The sequence below is a fragment of the Camelus ferus genome, chromosome 5, assembly GCF_009834535.1.
Source record: "Camelus ferus isolate YT-003-E chromosome 5, BCGSAC_Cfer_1.0, whole genome shotgun sequence".
Classification (NCBI taxonomy): Eukaryota; Metazoa; Chordata; class Mammalia; order Artiodactyla; family Camelidae; genus Camelus; species Camelus ferus.
In genome coordinates this window covers 2,743,479-2,760,178 of record NC_045700.1, presented here as the reverse complement: position 1 = coordinate 2,760,178, position 16,700 = coordinate 2,743,479, and the positions used below count along the sequence as shown (strand labels likewise).

Genomic DNA, 16,700 nt, shown 5'->3' with positions numbered 1-16,700 from the left:
TCTAGATAATAAAAGATTTCTTGGATTGCACACTCTCAAAGAAATAGAATCTCACTAAGACCATAAAAATCTCTTTTCTAAAACCCTTCCACTCCAAGCTAGAAGTAAATGAATTACAATAATCTTAAAAGAGTAGAAAACTAACAAGATGCTTCTGAGTTGTTCAGGCTCGTACTTTTTAGCTAATCTGATGTTATGACTAACAGGCTCCCCTCCCTGTGCGCTCTTTTCTTAGAATAACTTAGCCTTTCACCCTAGAGGTCTTGAAATGTCATGCACTAAACCTCAAGAAAATGAGCAGACCCTCCTAAATTCTTCCAGAAGAACATCTTGCCAAGATGAAAGGAAAGTAGCCCCTTCTCACACCCTGATTGTCATCACCCTCCTGTTCCCATTTTTCTATAAAACCCCAGGACCCTTACCCCAAGGCAGGCTCACAGTCTCTAAGGCATGGCCCTGCTCTGACCTCCTTTGTCTGGCAAAGCAACAAAGCTGTTCTTTCCTGATTCTTCCAAAACTCTGCCTCTGCCTCTCAATTCGGCTATTGGGGTACAGAGGGTGGTTTTTTTCAGCAACAATCTTTCTCACAAGCATTTGGAAAAAAAATCACATGAGCTGAGTGATGTGAACTGGGACAACATTCCAGTGGGAAGTAAAGGATCTACACCCTTCCTGCTTCTTGTTTTGTTGGTGGAAGATCCTATGAGCCTTTGTCTGTTTGTCTTCCAGGCAGGAGGAGAAGCTGATGACTGCACACCTGTGTGTGCCAAATTCCTTTCCAGATGCCTCATGGAAAGGCACTTGATTGATATCCTTGATGTAGTCTAAGACCGAGGACTGGAAGCTACCATATTTTCCAGCCAAGTATCTCCACATCATGCTGAAATTTGAAGAGGAGCTTAGATTTGTGGAATGTACATGTCCCTGGTGTAGAGTTTGGCAGAGTACAGCTCGAGACCAGCAAACGTGCTCTGACAATGGGTCTCTGGAGCTCAGGGGCCTGAATTCAGTCATTCTTCTACTTGGTGGTAGCAGGGCTCATGTTCCACATTTGACTTATGGTCGATATCAAATTGAAAATGTGGATTCTGATTAAGAGGCAACATTGTTATGACAAAGACCTTAGTTTCTGTTCCTTAGATTCTTAGCTCTGTTCCTTCCACTAAGAGTGCTAATACTGCTTCTGAAACACAGCAGGACTCAGTGGGGTCCTCCTGGATACAAACCCTTTCTGTGTCCCCCATTTCTTGTTGGTAGGAAACAGGCTTCATTCAGCTCCCTTGACCCTCCCTGAGCTCCAAAGGGCAGATTCAAAGAGTTGCTAATCAGGGAAGGGAGGGAATGCAGAGACTAGGGAGGAACAATCTGGAAACAACAGTGCAGCCTTGGGGCAGGGTCCTGGCTCCTCCTCGAGGAACACACAGAACACTGTGTCTTTGGGTTCTTCTGCAAAAACTCAGACCCCCACCCAGGTGGAGAATGCCAATTTCAGACTGAGCACAGGATTCCTGGAGGCCTGCCCTGTTACCTCCCCACCAGCCAATCTGAAGACAATCTCCACACCCTTGTACCCCTCATCCCAAACTTTGCCTATAAAAACTTCTTCTCCTTGAAAACCTTTGGGGAGTTTGGGATGTTTGAGCATGAGCCTCCCATTCTCCTTGCTCATCCCTACAATAAACCTTTCTCTGCTCCCAACTCCTACCTCTCAGTTTTTTTGACCCCTCTATGCATCGGGCACACAAAATTTTGCTTGGTGACATCTCTGGGTAACTAACTTAAGAGTTTTCACTTCCCAGGTCTATAAAACTAGTTAGTGTCACGCGGTAGCTACAACACAGGACCACTGTCCCCAGTGCTCTTCTCTCCCCGTGGACTTAAAGGAGGGGAGTCTTCAAAGGCTGGAGAGCTCTCGTTGTTCCAGAGACTTGTCCCAGCACAAAACTCTCCTCACCCAATGGAGCCGATTTCTACTGTCTCTGCTGAAGTCAGTGTGTCTTCTTTTAGGTTCATGTGGCGGCACACCCCGAAAGGGGCTCAGTTCTCTGAAGTGGAGGTTGCATTAGAAGAACATTTCAAGATTTTTTTTTTTTGGTTGTTGGTTATTTTTTCTCCTAGGAAACACTTTTTTTAAGGCACCAAGAAATTCAGGCTCTTCTAGAAGAAATTCATTCCCACTTGACAAATTGAGTGACATCCTTGGATTTCTTCCCCTAGATGCTGACATTCACTTTAATGCCACTTGTCTGTGACTCCATATGGATTCTCCACACTGGATACTAAAGGTAGGTCGACATTAGTCTGAAAATCAGTGTTAAATCAGGCAACTGCGTGAGCTTTAGAACCATCTCTCGGGCCATTAGAGGCAAAGTCTTTGGGGAACTAGTGAAACTTAATGATGATTTTATGTTGGCTATTGTCCTCAAGTTCATAAAATATATCCTTGCTTCAAGATAATTCCAATATTGTTTGTATTCTTTGTTTTTTCAGTCACTTAAAGCTGACAAAGGAGAGTGATTGATATTCATAGATTTTCAGTTATCAGCAACTAAAAAAAATCCTGCCCCGTATCTTGCCTTCTGAGTCAAAGAATGACAAATACTCTTTCAAAGTTAATGAATGGCCTCTCTTATCAATAGTGAGCTAAATGAAAATTAGGACCAAAAGAGGAGATCTTTCTTACTGCTCATGATAGTGATTGGGGAAAAAAACAAAGTCAGACCCTAAGTTTTCAATTATGCACCTCTACTGTTCTGTCACATATCCCACTGGTGACTGAAATTGTCTGCTGACAGGATTTCCAACCATCTGTCCAGCAACCCTCTCCATCCACCTCCAGACAAACCTAAGCAAAAGAGTTACTTTCAATAACCTTCAGAGTCACTGCCCTGAAACAGTGGTTCTCAAATGTTAGGTACATCAGAGACACCTGGAGGGTTTTTAAAAACAATTATTAAAAAATAAAATTATTGAGCCCCTCTCCCAGAGTTTCCAACTCTGTAGGTTTGGATGGGACCTGTGCATTTTCATTTCTGATACATTTTCAGCAGAGGCTACTTTAGCTGGCTCCTGAAACATATGTTCAGAATGGCTACTCTGTAACATAAGACCAGCCATGTCACTGCTCTGCAAAAAATTGTTCATGGGCTCCTTTTCCCATCAGTACCTGGGTCTGCCATAATTCTTACATTTTCTCTCTCACTAATCCCCTGCCTTAAGTGGTGTGTTGATAAAGGCTTAAAATCTGGCTGTTCAGGATCCTTACAATAGCCTTTAATAAAAAAGAATATGAAAAGGAACATATATATCATCCAGTTATATATCTATATATAGCTGAATCACTATGCTATACACCAGAAATTAACACCACACTGTAAACCAACTATACTTCAATAAAAAAAAAAATCTGGCTGTTCAGGGTGAAATGCACACACACACACCTCTATATGTATGTGTGTGTGTGGGCACACACTTGCATTCAAGTGTCAGATTATTTCATGACATAAGCATTGTGTAGACACAATTTACTGCTAATGAAAAATATGCAAACTTTTACTATAAATTCCATAAACTTATTGATTCTCATAAAATGCTTTTGTTGATTCTTCACTGAATTTTCATCCGTAATCACACACAGACTCTGTCATATAGTCTTTTTTTTTTTTGCCTTATTTTTTTTAAACAACCCTGTATAGATATAAAAATTATTCTTAACACACAGGTTGGAGGAAACTTCAGGCTTCAAGCCAGACTTGGCCTACAGGCTGCAATTTGCCCATCCCTGGTCTAGACAGTCCACAAAGCAATCAGTCAAAGCCTGATCGATAGCATTTGCCAATATCCATGGTGTAAATATCCCCACCTTGATGGATTTCACACTATTGAGCAGATGTCACTAAATCTGGAATTGGGAAGACCTGCACTGTAGCAGCCCCGTAGAATGTATTTCCCCCCATGCAGATAGAGCAGAAGTAAAAGTCAGAGACACATAGATAGATACACAGAGAGATACAGGGATAGGTAGGTAGAGATAATAATGAATTGATTACCTTTGAAAAATATTTTGATGAATTATAAGCTTATATAACTTAATTTCTCATAATGGCCCTATTTACCAGCCAGCTTACACAATTCCTGAAAACCTACCAGTTGGCCTTCTTGAGTCAGTACCAGCTGGCTCCAACGCACCACTGCCAGCCTATTGTTTCAAACCCCATAGACACTGGACCGTGACTCTTCACGCGCAGTGTGCTCTCTGGCTTGGCCTGCCTTTTTCCCCTGCCTCATCAGGCTAACCCTGCTCTCCTCTCAAAATGGAGCAGCACCTCCTGCTGGAAGCCTTCCACCATCTTTCAAGGTTGAGCAGGTGCCCTCTGCCCCGATTCCCTCCCCCCACCCCCACCCCCCCCCGCACAACTCTGCCTGGTGGCTCTCACCTCCTTGTTCTGCACAGGTGTTTCAGGCCTAACTCTGCTTTTAGAATGTGAGTCTCTCCAACTCAGAGGCTCTACCTTGGTATCTCTCTCTCTCTGTTTTATTTTTTGTGCCTACAACAGAGCCTGGCATATAATCAAAGTACAACATATACAACTTCAACTAAACTACTAGCCAAGATGGATAACTTGTGGCTGCCAGTTTGCAAAATGCCATGCAGCCTTCTTTGTGTTACAGACAGGTGCACCTCCTTGTGCTTCTTTTAGGTGAGAGCACGAAAGAACTAACCATCCATGTGTATTGGTCAAAAGTTTGCTTGGGAATGAAGATTAAAATCAAGGGCTTATCTTGTACATTTTCTGTTTCTTTGGATTGCGTTTATCATTTCTTTTTTAGTTTATTGTGGCATAATTGCTCTTCTAACTTTCTATTAGTACAATTTCTCTATTTCCTATTACCCTAGCTAGCTGACACTGACTTTCAAAAGAAGAATGCCTGAATGTAAGCCAGAGACTAGACAGACGGTGAAGACTACAAGCAAAAAACAAAAAAGTTTTAAAAAGTACAACGGAGACTTGCTATTTTAAAACACCTTGTTAGTTATCACCGTATTGGGCAAGGCGTTTTCCCCAGGCTCACGGCTCAGACTCTCCATGGACTCCTCCCCTGTGGGTCCCTGGGCTTAGATGGAGATAAAGATAAACCTCGATAAGATTTGTCAGGGCCCCTCATCTTCTCAGTTGCTCTTTGGTTTGCTGATTCTCTTACTGATTCTGAGCAAGGGATCTGGGGATCTTCAGGGGAAGTCAACTCACCTCATAATCGATGTCTAAGGCATCCGCCTCGCCCTTGGTCCGGAAGTGCTGGGTATGCTTGTCCACGGTGAAGTTCACCTGCTTGCCCACCCGCTCGAGGAGGACGGAGTGCCAGTGCTGGTCGTCCAGGAGGCTGCCCAGGGTGGCCGCGGGTGGGCTGCTGCTCAGCCGGGGTTTGCTGTCATCTGTGAAGGGGACAGGGAGACGGGATGGCATCGGTGCCCCAGGGCAGCCTCTAGCGCTAGACCGTTCTACAGGCAAGACCACCTCTCTCCAGCCAAAGCTAAAGGATGACTCTTAGTCTACACGCCCGGAACGGTGCTGGGATTGGGGAGGAAAACCCGCCTTTTCCCACAGATCCCAGGGCCAAATTCTAGGTCAACTGATATACACACACCCCTGTAGACATGAAACGCCATGTTTTCAGGGCCTGCACAGTTAAATAATAAAAGGAACTATATACTGATATTGAAAATAGGGGTGACCACATTTAGAAATAATGTCCATTCTTTGCATTTGAGTGACTTGAATGGAGAAAGGGAATCTTGAGTTGTGTTTTGAAGGAAGATTGACCTCTGGATGAGTACAGGGAAGACAGAGGGTACACTGAGTTAGGGAAACCCCTGGGCCAAGGCCACGATGAGGAAATAGCCATTTTAGCCTCCATTTTCACATGCCTACTCTATGGACGGCACTGAAGTAGGGATTTTATAACCTCCATCTTTAACGCTCTAAGGCAAAATTATTACATATGTTTGACAAATAAGGAAACTGAGGCCCAGTGAGGTTAAGCCCGGGCAGAGGTACAGCCAAGGTTCAAATCCAGGTCCACTGGACCCTTTGACTCTGACCTTGGCACAGCTCAGATGTGCTGATTCAGCCTAAGTTGAGCATGGAAGGCTCCCTGCCTTGGGAGGAGGATGTGAGAGATTCAGAGAGAGACGCATTTCTCAATCATGTCTGCCTGGTCCCCTCGCCTCTCTGTCCCTCCTCCAACTTTATGGAAGTCCCTGCCTGTACCCTTCTGTCAAAAAGATTATAGCTTTTTTTTTCTTTTTATTTTCCCCCTGCAGAATGGCTCAGACTTAGCAAAATGAACAGTTAAATGCAACTAAGTCTTGTGCATAAACCTTCTGATTTTTGAAGATCTGATGTATGCGGTACCCTTAGTAACTGAAAGCGAAATGTCTCCCTCTTCTCCCCTAAGATGTGTTTTTTTCACCAGAACAGCTGCCACAGCCCACTCCACAGTGTGGCATTAAGGGGGCAGGAGCTGCCACTTCCCCTGTAGGCTGCTCCCTCCCACCTCCAGTATGGTCCTAAGGCGCTCCCTCCTTCACCGAGCAACACTGTTGCTTCCTGTGGGGGAGCAGGTGGGGGCATCAAACTCACTGTCTTTGAAAAGTAAAAGCTGACTTTACTCAACTGATTTATTCACTGCAATATGTATTTGTTCCACATCGTTTGAGTTCTTACATTGCATCAAATGATGCTAATAAATTAATAGATATTTTCCCTTTTCTTTTTCCCTCCTTTCTCTTTCCTTTCCTTTCCACCTTCCTTCCTTCCTTCCTCCCTCTCTTCCTTCCTTCCTTTCATCCATAAGAAGGTATGGATATCCACCTGTCTTGCTCACAGTGACAGATGATGTACAGAGGAGATAGAGGAGACACAGAGTTGAAAGGCACACCTCCCTCTCTGAAGTTTTCAATGTGGTGACTGCTAATAGGGACCTGATAACATGCATGCTGCTGGTATGAACATCAGGGTGCCCAGGAAATAGAGGGGAGGGAGCTGTGGGGACCATTTGATAGAGCAGTGCCAGGCATAAATTTGGCCAGACAAGGAGCATGGTTACACAGCCAGGAGAAGTGCATGCCAGGGCTGGGGGGCGTAGGGGAACTCTGTAAAGGGATTCCAGGCAGCAGAGTGCCGTGACCATGCAGGGCTGGCTTACAGCCTCCAGGACAAGTGTGTTAGTGTGAGCTAGGTTACAGCTTGTGTTTTACTTTTAAGAAATGGGAGCCACTGGTGAATCAGTAAGTCTGAGATGACTAACTCAGGTGAACATTTAAAAGAGGTTTTATTATCCCACTCCTGGGTGTATATCCAGAGGGAAGTCAAATTCGAAAAGATATAGGCACCCCACTGTTCACAGCAGCACTATATACAATAGCCAAGACATGGAAACAACCTAAATGCCCATTGACAGATGACTGGATAAAAAAGTTGCGGTATATTTATATAACGGAATACTACTCAGCCATAAAAAAGAATAAAATAATGCCATTTGCAGCAACATGAATGGAACTGGAGATCTTCATTCTAAGCGAAGTAAGCCAGAAAGAGAAAGAAAAATACAATATGATATGACTCATATGTGGAATCTTACAAAAAAAAAAAAAGGAAAAATAAAAAAGAAGACATTAATGAACTTATCCACAGAACAGAAACAGACTCACAGACATAGTGAATAAACTTTTGGTTACCGGGGTGAAAGAGGGTGGGAAGGGATAAATTGGGAGTTGAAGATTTGCAAATGCTAACTACTATATAAAAAATAGATAAAAAATAATTTTTCTGTACAGCACCCACCACCACCATTGTCACCACCATCTTAATGGGCCAGAAAATCTGCAGAGTGAAAAACATCAGTAACTCCATCCTTACTCTCTTTAAGGATAAAGTCAGCTTAAGTCACCATGTCCTAACCTTGGCTCACAAAGTTTGCTATTATCATTCCATCTAATAATTACACTCTTAATTTTAGGACTTCAAAAGGAATAAAAGGCACAACTCCTTAAATAAAATGTAGCTACTTTTCTCTTACTGCAGCTAATGAAACCATAAACCTTAATTAATGCATTTAACTTTTCATGCCGAATAGCTCATGAAATTTTCATGAGTACTTAAAGCAATTTGTTGACCTTTACTCCAAAGTGAATTAATATCGCTCCTTTACATTTTCATTTGTTTCACCAATTTTTTTTTTTACTGTCCAAACAGTAATGAAAAATAAAACCCCATCTCACCAAATTTTTTAAAATACGTAAGTCACTAAGTATGGAAGGACTTAAAAAAATGTTCATAACTTTTTACCTAGTAACCTACTTTCTGGAAATCTATCCTAAGGCGGGGAAAAAAAAACTGACACATAGTGATTTTTTTCCCTAAATATCTAATAATTAAAAAATTGGAGATAATGTCCAATCATTTGGAAAGAAAGAGAAAAAAAAAAACTTGGAATAAGCTTGGATAGAATCACCAGATGGAATATTATGTAATCATCCAAATGGATTTGATGAGATGTCTATGAAGTACTTATTTCAAAAGTGTACTCAGTAGTGACTGCCATTTTTATGAAATAAAAAGTAACTTTTAGTAAAGGTGATATTCAATAATTACACCTTACTGGTTTAAAATATATAAAAGCAGGATAGAAAAGTATCAACATAGAAAAAATGACAACTATGGAAAAGGAGAGAAGCCCTGTGTGCAAACAAAAACCAAGAATGCATTTTCTCAAATATTAACAAAAGTTCTGATTTTTTTTTCTTTGTTTCAGAATGCGCATAAATCTTTCATAATGGGAAAAATAAACTTCATTAAATACATAATCCTTAACCTGCATAGCTGGTCCACTGAAAACTATACAGGTGATGTGTGAATTATTGAATAGCTCCTGCATTGCAGGTTACTTTTTAATTAACAAAAAAATGGCAGGTGTGATGTATTTCATGCACTTTCTCCATGACTCTTTCTATGCTGATATTCAGAAATAGCGTATTAAAACAAATTGAGCAAAGTTAGTTTATGCAGTTTGATAAAGAGGAAATTCTGCTCTTCATCAAGCAGGATATTTTGAATTTTACCTACACGAGGTGTTACTGTGAAGAAAGAAGAACGTTAGCCCTAGGAAATGTTCCACTTTACCTAGACATGTTCATTATTAGAAGTTACAATAAAAGCTTCATTCTCAAAAGCTTATCCAACTCTTTATCCTGTAATATATATCTCAAATTTTATCTCAGTGGCCATAATGGTTCATTGACTAGTTTTAACTAGTTTCCAATTTATTATGGCATGATAAAATTGCCTGTGGGCAATTGTGGAGAACAAAGACAATAAAAATATGCAGAAGCTACATTCTAGGCCAGCATCATATTAGAGTGGGAAAAAAAGAAACCTTTTATTACTAATTAAAGAAAACACTTGTTTTTATGTGGTTTGAGATATAATTAAAATGAAGCAAAGTAAATACTACTCAAGGTCCTTAAGCATATGACAATTCTTAAAGGAAGCTTGAAATGTTTGCCAAATATTTCTAACTTGCTTTTCTCATCCTCCTCCCCCACCCCCACTGCCAACATACTGACGATAAACGTGTCAAATTCTTCACCCTTAGAACTAACATTTTTCTGGCTAAGGGTATGCATATTGCAATGTCTTCACCCAAAATTCTTCTTTGATTGACTCTTTTTCTTCCTTGGGCTTAACTTAACAGTTTAAACATGGATGCCACTTTTGAAATCTGTGAATTGCACTTGGCCTGAGCAAAAGGGAATGGAAACTTCCTTTTTTAAGATGGCATTTCAACAAAAAGCCACTCTTGCAAAGGGCTTGATTTATTGCTGATGAAATAGGTGCCACTCACATGGAGGTCCCCAGTGCCTGCCTCCATCTGATCTTCAAAATTAACTTCCCAGTTTTTAATTTTTCAGGTTACCAGAATTAGTGTTCACCTCTATTTTTTAAGCTTCTCTTCCATCAAGTGAGGTAAGCACTTGATGTTACATATGTTGCTTTGGTTATTTCTCTGTATGTAGCCCTACAAAAAGCTCCCTCTCAAAGAAGACACATGGCTTACCCAAAGACACAAAGAATTAGGGTTACCACCCAGCTCTGTCTGACTAAATAAAAAAAGCTAATATTCTCACCCCTACCCCATTGGAAACACTGGTACTCCCACTCACCCTCATTTCTTATGTTCTGGCGTCTGCATCCCACCATATGCACCTGTAAGCTCATGTAGCTTAGCAAGGATGGAGGGTCTCAGAAAATAATTTGATGAACTGGGAAGAGGAGAGTCGTGGAATAGGAAAATGGGACAACACTAGAGGGGGATACGATGTAGAATGAAAAGACAAATTTCACCTCCATAGGTAATCCAGGATCGTGAAGACCCCTTTTTGGTAAAATTCAAGGCTAATGAATGTTCTAAGTACTCAGAAGCCTTTTGAAGAGAATAGCAATGAGCAGAAAGCCATGTGATTTCAGTGGACTTGACCCTCAAACCAGAGCAATCCTTACTTATCACGAAAGTAATGAAATATATCTTTTTAGTTGTTAAAGAATTCTAAATTTTATACAATAAAACATTCTCCAGATTTAGGGGCTGTTGCTCAAATCTGGCCCCTAAATTGTATCCTCTTCTGTGCCTTTGCTCTCTCAGAAAATGCTGTTTTATTACCACTATGAGATATGGTTTTGATGATACATACTCATCTACTTTTAGTTAATATTATAAAATTAGAAAGTAAATAGAAATAATTAATCTACGAAGCTGGGACCTTCTTGAAAATCAGAACTGGTGAATTCAACTTTTAACCTCCAGTGCAAAGCTCAGTGCCTGGCTTAATGTACTTGCTCAATGAATTCTTATTACATGAGCGATGCAATTAATAGAAAGCCTGGTGCAACTTGTCCCACTGACACTTTGTCTGAAATGCCTGTCTTTCTCTCCTCTTTGCAATAAAATCTCAAGATAACTCAAGGTTAATCCATGAAGGTTTTCTGGACTCCTTTATCCCACTCTGGTCTCTCCATCTCAAAATATGACACATGAATATCAACTTCCTGATATTTAATATATAAATGTTTCATGAAGGTTTATAACATTTTTATGATTAATGCCAGGACCTTGGGGTCAGATTGAGAGGGTTCTAATTCGGGGTCTTCAGCTATACAATCATGTGAACTATGTGACCCAGGGCAAGCAACTGGGCATCACTGACCATCAGTTTCTTCATCTGGAAAATGGGTTTGGATATAGTTTGTAGGATTGCCATATAATTTAAATGAAACACATGTGTAAAATGTCTAGTACATGCCTAAGTGAGGGCTCTCAAAAGCAGGCAATGTTTAAAAAACAAACAAAAAATCTTTCATAGTATTTAGTACAAGTACAGAAGCACAATAAACATTTTATAAATAAACACGAGTTGGCTTATCAAAATGCCTGAATTTCAAAAAGCTAAAGAAAATGTTCATTTGACTCTCTGGAGAATGTGCAGAACCTTTGCTGATATCCCAGGATAGCTCAGTGGGGTGGTTATGAAATCAAATGCTTTGCCTCTGAACCAGACACGTGGCCCCAAGGACATCTGCTCCACACCTGTTTGTGCTATTCCAGGATCCTCACTTTCCTACAGCTTCCCTTACTGCACAGATATTCTGCTTCAGTTCAAAGGCACTGGGCTCTTGTAAGGATGAGTGACCTGCATGTAGTATTGATGTTTTGTTTAGTTCTTACAACAATTCCCCAGTCACATAATACCTCTGCTCTTTGATTCTCCCACCTGTATGGATGGGTTTGTGCTGTTGTGATTCTACAGAGGGCAAGCTGCCACAGGTGATCTGAATGAGATGTGTCAAACTTGGAAAGACGGATCTCTATTAACCCCCTCAAGGACTGAGAGAAGGAATCTCTTTCCCATTAGTAGCCTTAGAAAAATCATTACTTTACCCTAAGGAAGTGGTCAAAGGGGAGCACCTAGTTCAAGGTCAGCATTGAAAGGATAATTTCAAGTCAGCCTCATATGGGTAGCTAGGTAATAGGAATCACCACATCAGCAAAGAGCATCACTTGTAAAGAACCACAGATCACTACATACATCTCCCAGGGCCACCCTCTGCCGCTGGCCATGGTGCTGAACCCCTCCACTCAACCTTAATGCCTTCTGCCCTTGGCCGTAGTGCTGAACCCCTCCACTCAGCCTGAATTTCTGCATTGTGAAGTCACAGGTTAGACAAGGAACACACACCAGAGGACTGTCACTGAAGGGACCGCTGCTGGAGTGTCTGCCTCAGCTGGGAAAAGAGAAACTTCCTTCCTTCATTGGCCTATGCCATTATTTAGCCCATTAACTTGGGTTTTTGGATTCTCCCTCCCTCCCTCCTTCTCTCTTTTGTCTTTCTTTCTTGATTCATTTCTCTTAAGAACCTGATCATGGATGATATGAACTCTTTCCACTTTGAAGGCTGTGGGGCAACATAGGAAAGAACATGGATTTTACACAATATGTAAATATTTTATATGAGTAACTAGGGAATACACTTGAAAAACATACCAAAATGTTAATAGAAGGGTGACTGCATTATAGGATTTTGAGTGACTTTTACCCTTCTTTCTAATTTTTTTCAAGTTTTCTAAAAGTGAAATATAGTTTATAATCTGAAAATAATAGTAAAAGAAAGTTACATATAACTAGATTTTAATAATGCTTATGCTAATCAGTAACCATGTAATTTGAACAGGTGATTTATTCTTCTTCAGCTTTATATTCCACATGGGTGAATTGGGGGTAATATTCACATACCCAACAAGGATGCTATGATAGGATACCAACATACTCAATATGTTCTGCAAATATCAGGGCCCCATCATAGGAGAGAGAGTAGCTCAGGCTTTAAGGTAAGCAAGCCAAAACAGAATAATGTGTATTTGTGTCAGGCTCTGCTATGTGAGATGAAAAGCCCTTTTTCCAATATACTCAATTTACCTTGAGTACCTACTTCAGGCAGGTGTTCCGGTTTCTGAAGATACAGCAATAAACAAAGGGCTGTCTTGCCCTCGTGGAACCTACGTTACAGATTTTCCATTACGGGCGTATCAAAGCTCCCTTGATTATCAGCTTTGATTTAATTATCATGCCCTTCTTTCCCTCTAACTCAGTGCTTCCAGGGATCTGCTGGCTCTAACTGAGTTCTGCAGAGCGGAGGTTCTAATATATGTCAGTGCCTCTCTAGAGAAGGAACATAGAAATGTATGCTATTTTACAGGTATCCTAGGTGACTGCCTAAAAGAGGTGAGTACAAGAAACAGTTGTGGTAAATGGCTAGAGATGGGTAAAATCCACGAGATGAGGAAAAGATGAAGAAATAAACATATTTTTACTACTGAATCACTCACTAGATGAGATTTCCCCTTATCACCACCAGTTAGAAATAGAGGGCAGATGGAATCCGGGAAGAGAGAATTATTCTACTTTCTTTGTATCACAGCAAGCAGATCTTCTTGATCTTAATATAGCCATTTATTTCTAGGAAGACCAGCATAGCACAGGGGGTGGAACATTCAGATACTGAGTAGAATAATGAGTAGAATTAAGAGCTTCTGTGTTTGGTACCTCACTATGTTTATTTACTGACATAAAAAAAATTCACTTTATAATGCTTTTAGTTGTCATGTTCATGCTTTGCAAGATAGTTATTATTAACCCCAGGTTGGAAACGAGTAAACTGAGGCTTTGAGGTTATGAACTTTCCCCATAAGAAATAGCTAGCACATGTCTGCAATTAAAATAAGATCTGCTGCCTGACCATGCCCACTCCTCTCAATCATGCTATACTGTGACTGAGGCTGGTGTACATCGCTGGGTTATGCCTGTTGGGGCAGAGCTTTGGAAGGGCGACGGCATATCCGAATCGGGAATCTAAGTGGCAGATTCAGCATTACCTGCTTTACTATTGATAACTTTATGCATAACCCACAATGTTCTGTGAACCACTTGTAACTGGGTGTAGTGGGGGTGAGGGTTTACTCCATTCTCCTTTCATGAAAATTGAAGGCCAGGTAACTAAATGATATATTTCTGCTGAGTACTTTTATGCTCACCTTTCCTTCAATTCACTGATAAATTTCTTCTTTAGCTATGCTAACACAACCAATTAGGTTACTGAAAAATCATCTTCCCGCTATCCTCTGGGTGTGACTCGCCTTCTAAAGATGCCTTTGCTGTAATTTAATTGACTCCATTAGATTTAAATTTTATGAGTTAAACTTGGGATCCTGAAGTTCTCCCTGCTAACCCTTGAAGGCTAAGAAGATGCCCAGAAATGCCTCAGAACAGAGGCTTATATTGTTTGGCTCTGGGGATGAGTTCATGGTAATCTTCATTCTTCTGTTTCTCCTGCTAATTACTAAAAGAATTTCTTACTAAATACTAATTACTTAAATACAAAATGCATCTGTGATTTTTCCAGTCTTTCCTGCAACTCGAGCTCACAAACTCTGACTCTGCTTTCTTTGCTAGTCTTCTGCTCTGACTTTCCTTCTTTACTATTTGATACTTAGGTGATAATTCTCTCCCACAAGTGTAATATCCAGCCCTCCCCCTCATACTGATAAATGTCAAATGGGAGGCAGGGAGTAACTCTGAGAAAGTGGTCAGTTCCTTTGCCATCAGCCTGGCTCTTTTTCTACAGCAGAGCTTGCCTTTGCATCTTTGGGAATTTTGCTCCCTGCCTTGTGCACTAGGCACATCCTTCCTTCATAGGTGCCTTTCACGTCAAGGAGGATGAGCCTGTCTTTCTTTCCCTGGGAAGGGAAGTTGATTACGGTGAGATGCAGACCTGCATGTGGAGAGGCAGGCGTGATGGATGCCAACTCATAGAGGGAGGCCTGAGTCCGAAGCACAGAGAAGGTAGAGGGCATCCTGCACCCAATTAGCTGTCATTTGGCAAATCTAGGGTTACCCCTGGGATAAGCTGGACATTCAGAGAAAACGGTGTTTCCCTTAACATAACATGAGGATGCCCAGGAGCTTAGATTTTTCCCAACATACTAAAGACCCATTGTCCCCCCACCTAAAAGAACAAAATAAATTTAAAAAAAAAAAAAAGAAATTGAAATGTTTATTTTTCCCCCTGAAACTTAACTTTCATAAAGGTAACAATTATAAGATTGTGGGCAAGCCTCCTTATAATATGTGTGCATTATAATAATGTGTGTTTAAACATGCTTAAGGTAAAGTTTGGTACTAAAAAAAAGTTAATTATGGAGACAAATAAATAAATACATGAATAGCAACTAGCTAGTGGCACTATCCTTCTACCAAAATTTCCTTGTTTCAGAGAAGGTTATTAATGGTTTAAACATTTAAAAGTATGGTGCTCTTTAGAGGGGAGGGCACAGCTCAGTGGTAGGGTGCGTGCTTAGCATGCACAAGGTCCTGGGTTCCATCCCCAGTACCTTCATTAAATAAAATTTAAAAATAAATAAATAATAATTAATAAATAAATAATATCTAATTACCTTCCCCCAAAATACAAAAAGAGTTTTTAAAAAATGGTACTTTTCTTCTCCAACCTGGATAAGGAAATTGTGTCTCTTAGGTTGTGATCCAGGAACCTGCAGCTGATGCACTAGGAGAATAAGGAGCTGGGCTCTGCTACAGAAGGGAGCTCCCCAGGGCCCGGCCAGGGCAGGGAAGGGGCAGAGCCTGGCTTACCCAAGTTGAGGTGCAGGGCCAGCCTCCCCTTCTGGAGCTCCAGGGTGATGTGGTCCCCACGTTGCCCTTCTCCGTGGAACAGGACTCCATCTCCTTGCATGCTCTTGAACTTCAGAGAGATCACATCCTTGAGCGTGCTCATCAGTTTCTGATTGAACCTGTACAGGAGGGAGCTCCGGCCATCGAAGTCAGCAACATCTGATTCTGGGCACAAAGAGAGAGGGAGAAAACCATCAGTGCCCATCCTCGTCACTGCCCTTCCTCTCTGGGATCTGAGTTGTTGTCCAATTAATAGAAACGTTCCTGGCATCTATAGGGTCCCGACTCAACAGGAAACATATAGACTAGACCCAATCTAATTAGACTAGGGGAGCATTCATTTACAAGCAGCCATCACACACACAGTCAAAGTGAACTGATCGTCAGCCTGGAAGGAAAACCTCTCATTAGTGATATGTCAGCTTTTGCTTGAGGGGACAGGGTGCGAACAGCGCAAGGACCCTTGTCAGGCTCTGCTATGTCAGATGCCCGGTTGTAATAATTTCTCATGATTTACCTTCCCCATTAGTCTGCTTCTGATAGGTGAAGTAATGTGATCCTCCATCCAGGATCAAGGTTGGGGATGAAAACTACAGTTTATTGTTTCAACTCTGAACAGTACTGTCTTCCTAGACCTGTGCTGAGAAGGGTTCTGAGGGTCCCTTTAAGTTCAATGTTAAAGGATATACTGTAAAGGATGACTTACTATTTGAACAGAGAGGGCAAAGGCATTGCATCCTTATTGTCTCTGCCTTATCTTGTGTGGGGATGTGTATCATTTTAGTTTGCATGCACAAAAGTGTTTGCTCATTATTGTTAAAGGAAAAAAAAAGAGCAGGTCCAGTTCATTCCCACTAGGGTTCTTGAACACTTTAATTAATAGAAATTAGTAAGGGTCCAG

At 41.1% G+C, this 16,700-nt stretch overlaps 1 protein-coding gene across 1 annotated transcript in view; it reads right to left on the bottom strand.

Moving 5' to 3' along the window:
* Positions 1-16,700, bottom strand: part of CNTNAP5 (contactin associated protein family member 5) — a 735,160-nt gene that overhangs the window by 381,839 nt on the left and 336,621 nt on the right. The window contains 2 exon segments of the mRNA XM_032479187.1: positions 5,250-5,434; positions 15,761-15,964. Of these exon segments, the coding sequence (XP_032335078.1) occupies positions 5,250-5,434; positions 15,761-15,964 (389 nt within the window).